At 33.7% G+C, this 6,398-nt stretch overlaps 2 protein-coding genes across 2 annotated transcripts; both read right to left on the minus strand.

Moving 5' to 3' along the window:
• Nucleotides 1–238: 238 nt before the first annotated feature.
• On the minus strand, nucleotides 239–2,226 carry LOC108678146 (urease accessory protein UreE-like; the record flags this gene model as incomplete). Its single annotated transcript, XM_018166497.2, has 4 exons — nucleotides 2,177–2,226; nucleotides 1,701–1,944; nucleotides 1,245–1,384; nucleotides 239–382 (listed from the first exon to the last, which is right to left on the minus strand). Coding segments are annotated over exons 1-4 (546 nt in total), but the record flags the coding sequence as incomplete, so codon positions are not given.
• Nucleotides 2,227–5,289: 3,063 nt separating this feature from the next.
• Nucleotides 5,290–6,398, minus strand: LOC108678147 (histidine-rich glycoprotein-like; the record flags this gene model as incomplete). Its single annotated transcript, XM_047880786.1, is given in 2 exon segments — nucleotides 5,290–5,979; nucleotides 6,306–6,398. Coding segments are annotated over 2 exon segments (273 nt in total), but the record flags the coding sequence as incomplete, so codon positions are not given.

Consider the following 6,398-nt stretch of genomic DNA (forward strand, 5'->3'; position numbering starts at 1 on the left):
TATTATTATAATCATTTTTTTATTTGAGTATAAAGTACAAAGCAGTTACTTTGCAAATTAATTTTTGCATAGATCTCATCGATTCAGAATTCTATTACGAAAACTTCAAAATTTTTTATTCGATTTCATTCGAGTTTTATAATTTTCTGCCATCGAATTTCAAGTATAAATGTTGATCGAATAGTTTCAAAGTTGATTGAATAGAAAGGCCGTTAGAACTATTATTTTCGATAGTTACCTTATTCTTGTGTCCCTTCTTATGGTGGCCTTTCTTGCCATGCTTGTGTCCTTTCTTGCCTTTCTTGCCATGTTTGTGATGGCCGTGATGATGTTCTTTGTGGTGATGGCCTTTGTGGTGCTTACCACCTTTGTCGAAGTGGCCCTTTTGGATGAATTATAAATGATTATTGCATAGTAGATAAAATAAAGAACAGGTACTAATAACGTTTCAAATACATGCAGCAAATTTTTTTATTGATTTTTATTAGGAAATTAGTGAATAAAAACTGAATATTTACAATCTTATGACAATCGAAAATTTTAGGAGCAAGTTCATATTATGGAATACTATTTTTACACTTTTATCATACGTTGCGTCAACTCTAATTTCACTGAATCTAACCGTTTAGTAAAGTGTAAAATTTTAATTTTTATCTCCGGCCAAAAAAAATTTTACTTAAGCATGAACAAATTTACAATACATATTATTTAAAAGAAAACCTCTCAATCATTGATGTGCTGTCGAATTTCATTAATATTATTTATAATGGTTTAATTTTGACTCGCACAATCGCTCAATTTACCAAAATTAAATGTGCACGGTGGAGGGCGCGAAAGAAAAATTGTAGGTGTCACAGTTAAAAAATTAATAATAAATTAAGTTGTATAATTCCATAAAAGATTGACAAGAGCACAATTTGAATCTTAAATTTTCCTTCGAGCGTCTTCCGGTATTATCTCGAAATTATCGTTATAATCATGATATTAATATATCTTAAAATACTGAATAAGGGTCTTTTATTTATTTATTTGCCCTAACAGACCGGATTTGAACTTTAAAGTAAAGTTAAAAATAGCGATTGGAATAATAATTACTGAATGACATGTCTATGATAGCTATTTTAACATGTTCTTTTAGCCCAATTCAATTCATCAAGTCAATTGATTCTCAACAGAAATCGATATAAATAGATATTAATTGGATAAAATAATCTGAACGAAATCGAAATTGATTCTTCACCCACCTTCTTGTGGCTTTTGCTGAAGTCTCCTTTATGGTGTTTCTTGTGGCCGTGTTTGGCGTGGTGGCCTTTATGGCCTTTGTGGCCGTGCTTTTTATGATGGCTTTTGTGATGATGGCCGTGGTGACCGTGACCATGACCTCCTAAATATTTTTCAAATACTTATTAATCTTGCTTGCAGCCACAACATGTATGACGATAAATTTTATCTCAAATAAAATGTATGACGAATTTTTTATCTCAAATCGTATCACAAATAACCTCATGAGCCGTTGAAACTAACAGCAGTCATTTATCAATTTATATTTATACTATGCATACAATCAAATTTCTGAACCCTCCCAAAAATTTTTTTACACATTTCAAAGTTTTATAGAAATATTTAAACAGCCTTGCCACTTGTGAGCAAATAATGGACATCAAGTTTAAATAAATAGCATGACAGATGACGTGACTCACCCGCTGCGGTGAGTAGCGGGTAGGCTGCAACATGGGACACCTGCTGGGCGCCGGCAGAGAGCAGATCAGCGTCGGCAGAGAACCGATATGCTTTGGCTGGGAGCAGATCAGCGCCGGCTGGGAGCAGATCAGCGCCGACCAGGCGCGGGCTGTAGGCTCGGAGCTCCTCGTCGGCCTCCTTGCCTGCCGTGCCGGCCGTGCTCTGGTTCACCAGAGCCGCTGCCAGCGCCACCAACACTGCCGTCTGTAATATGGGAGCAATTTTTTTGTCGCTGCTCTGAAAATTTTGTCTTTATATGCACATAATGTTTAATGCTATGAGTTTTACCTTTTATAGAATTAAATTTATGTAGAACGTGGATTCAAGGGAATTTTTGAATTTGAACGCATTTTCATAAAATGATCTTTGAAATTCAAGGTTCGCAAGGAAACCAATCTGCTGTAGGCACAAAGGGAATTTTCTTTTAATTACTTACCCTCATGATGGCCCTCATGCTGCCAAGGCGATGATGTTGTCGGGCTGAAGGCAGCCACAAGACTGATGACTTCCCGTCAACACTGCCTTTTATAGACGACGTCGCGGGTCACTTCTTCGTCCTTTCGTCATGCAAACGCCGGCGCTCAAATTTCCTATTTGGTAACTGAGAAATTGAATTGGTTGCATTTACTTCCTTACTAACGGCGACAGTAACTACTGTCATCATATCCATGAAAGTAGGAATTATGACGTTTAAAGATATCGTTTTACGTCGTAATGATAGAAATTGGTCAGAGCCAACACGAATTAGAAAATCATCACGGCTTTGCTTTGATAAATCTACAACAAAATATTATTGTTAACGGTCAGTTGTTCTGAGTTTCTATGACTGGAATTTTTATAATTTCGCATTCATGCTTACTTAGAAGTGTGCACCAAGCTGACCCAATTGTTCACTTAGGTCAGAAATGACTAATTTGCGTTATCTCAGGCAAATTATTTTCTGTGATAAAAATTATCGATCTAGTAGAAAAATAATCTAAGATTAATAAAATCAATATTTAGTGTCAAACCTTACAAAAATGAATTAATCTCGGCAATGGTTTTAGAATAAAACTACTACGAGACAAATCATGATGTAACAGTGTCGCATTATGACCCAAAACAACATAAAAGTTTGATTCAAATGGCTACAGTTTATGAGTTAACATAAATTATTGGGCTGAATCAATACATTACATCAAGTGTCCTCGCAAGATGAAGTCCCAGTTAGATCATGTGGTGTAAAATAAAGAGGTCTATGTATTCTTTACTCTTTATTCACACAGGAGCACATAAAAAATACATGACAAGAGAACATCGAAAATTCTGCAAACGTTTTTTTTTTGTCTTATTCCTTTCCGGCAAAATTCGTTGCTATCCAGAAAAATCTGCTCTCATATCCTATCCCAACGCAGTGAGAAAAGAGATTAAGTAAACTGAAATGTGAGGATACTTAGGGTAGCCACATTTATACATTATACTGAGGTAAAATTATCAAATAGTTTACTCACTAACCAATAGGCTAAGCAACAAAGTAGAGACTTTCCTTCTGAAACTTTATTATAATTGACGTGACATTACCTCGACATTTATTGCCGTTCTGCTTATTGAATTATTGAAAAGTAATTCGTCAACTACTTCATAAAATATTTAAATATCAACTTCACAAATATTGCCTCTCAGAGTATTTGTGGATGCAGAAAGTGAAATTATAATTACCTTCACTTTTATTGCTGCTCTGATTATGGCGAAAGCAATTGATTTTTTTGTTGAAGTTTGATTTTTCAGCTTTTTCTGGATGGGAAAATCGCATGTGTCGCAATAAATGAAAAAATTACTTATGCATGAAATGCGCTCAATACGCATACTCTAAATGATGGGTTGTCTCTACTATTAAACCAAACGTAACCTAAGACAAATCATCATAGATGACTTCCAAAATTTGTTCAGTTATTGCTTTTGATGTAACTATATATTTATTTATCTTGCATCGTCGCCTTAAGATATTGCAAGATATTTTCACCTGGACTATATAGTTATAATGCTTCATCCTCTGCATATTGCAAGATATTTTCACCTGGACTATATAGTTATAATGCTTCATCCTCTGCATATTGCAAGATATTTTCGCAGGACTGTATAGTTATCTTGCATAATTGCATGGATATTGCAAGATATTTTCGCTAGGGCTTTATATTTATCTTGCATCGTCACATTGCCGGAAAATTACTTGACCTTTATCACGATTTGGTTAATTAATGTGCATGAATTATTCGAAATTTAGCGCTTAAACTTTTAAACCATTTGTATGGTTAAGCCAATACTGGAACAGAAAGATTTTTACATTCTGGTTATTTAATATCCATCGAACCTAATGGTGTCTGCATCTCAGTTATTCTAAATAAAAATCTTTGAAAATTAAATTTTTTTACTGAATATAATTTTTCTTCCTAATTCAAACTGACTATCGATAATGCCGAACTTTCGTCGCCATTCAAGTATAATGAATTTCCCAGCAAAATTTGAGGAGGAAGAGCATATGAATTTTCCAAATTTGATGTCAATGTCTCGAGATCTTCAAAAAGATACCATTGATTAATGTTTAAATATCACCATAAACGCATCCTGGAAATCAAAATATGAATAAATTTATTCGCGAGACGATGTGTTTTTTCGTGACACGATGCATATTTGCACGTATTATTGCCTCATTGTCTCTGTTTGGGGCAGTAAATGTATTCATTGTCCCACATCTTCTTGTATCATTTTCATGTTGAAAATTCTTTTTTACTGACCGACGTAGTTCAAATAATTGATCAGACTAAAAAGTTTAAAATTAATCCTTATATAACTCAAATTTCAAATTAAAATGGCGAATAAATTTCACTAATGACATTTTCATCGAATTAATAACTTCTGAGTAATTTAGGGGGGCAGATCCGTTAAAAATCTCGCTGCAATTATACTAATGGTCTCCTCGAGCCTCTCGATTTCTATAAAAATGTTACAATAATTATAATTTATATCAAGTTACTGATCCTTGAAACGCATTAATTTTATCAAATGAATTTTCATATGAGTTATCTCTTATGGATGAATTATTAGGTCATTAGCGCCTGAACTTGTGAACATCCGAACTACTGAACGCATGAAGAAAACGTCTGACAGAAGCGTAGAGATCTAAACAGAAGAGCTACGTTTTTTCGAAAAATGTTGATTTGAAATATTAAAGTATATATTTATATAGGTTTTGAATGCTAATAGTTAAAAATTCCTTCCATTTAGTACAAAATCGTTTTGGCCTATTGAAAACTTCAGTTTTTTTATTTTCCGGAGAAATGTGTAAGTTTACAATTTTATGAATTGATACTTGGTCATAGTTTCAAATTAATACGAAGTTAAAAAAGAATTTATGGGTTTTAAAACGTTGTCTGGCTTCGTGATTAAAATTTCACAATCAAATAAGCAGGATGTATAATTTACAAAAATTGAGCTTGAATTTTGAAATTCATACAGCATTAATTTTTTTCATTGACAATTTGGCCCACAAAAAAGGAATACAATATAAACAGTTTGGTATTCAATGTCTTTTATATATTTTTTACATTTTTATCATACATTTGATACAATAAAAATAATAACAGAAACAATATTGCATCGAAGTCAGAGCAGCAACAGCTACATAGTCAACAACTCAACACAAACTGCACACGGAAGGAACATTTACAAATTTCGCTGAAACAACTAAATTCCTTCAAGCTTTTCATATTTCTTCGTACGCTCTTTTCATTCATGGGGAGATATTTCTGGCAACGATCACAGCAAAAGATAAATATTTTTTGTGACCTGCTAAGTGTCGTAAATGCTGCAGGTTGTTCGATTCTTGAAATTTTTGGCGTTTCGAAAATTTTGTCGTAAAATTCTGCACTCGTAGCCACAATTATTCCAACCTGCTTTATTTTGATTTTCATCGAAAGTTTTCCACGAATTAAATTTTTACGAACAAGGAAAAAAGCGGTAAAGAGATGAATAAGCGACGAAATAAAAGAGCTCGCAGAAAACATGTAAAAAATCGTCACACTAATGATGATCGTCATGACTCTCGTGGTGATCGTGATGACCTTTCTTGTGACCGTAGGCCTTGTGATGTTTGTGGTGACCCTCATCACCATAGTGCTTCTTGTGCCCCTTGTCGTGGTGGTGATGGTGACCCTTCTTATGATGGCCTTTCTTGCCGTGCTTGTCGTGATGCTTGTGAGACTGTGCAAAAAATACTTATATTTAGTTTGGTATTATAAGAATTTTTTCAATGCATGTACATAATTAGTTCCATTATTGTGGGAATCTTGACGCTTGAAATTTTTTTGGAGATTTCAGAAAAAATAATAACTTAATTTTTAGTGCACTGACTTTACAATTGTATTTCGAATATGTTTTGATTTTAAAATTTAATCGATACTTATTTTCCCGCATTTAATCTAAGCAAAATAGAGCTAATTTTTAAATTAATTCTAGATGTATAAAATCAACATGAAAATAAACATGATATAAGCACTGCTAAGGTAAATATAACATAAATTACTCACATGATGCTTTCCGCCTTTGTGATGGCCTTCTTTGTGGGACTTGTGGTGCTTGTGGTGTTGGTCGTAGTCCTTGTGGTGCTTCTTAAAGTCGCT

Source organism: Hyalella azteca, unplaced genomic scaffold (genome assembly GCF_000764305.2).
Source record: "Hyalella azteca isolate HAZT.00-mixed unplaced genomic scaffold, Hazt_2.0.2 contig6262, whole genome shotgun sequence".
In the NCBI taxonomy this organism is placed as follows: domain Eukaryota; kingdom Metazoa; phylum Arthropoda; class Malacostraca; order Amphipoda; family Hyalellidae; genus Hyalella; species Hyalella azteca.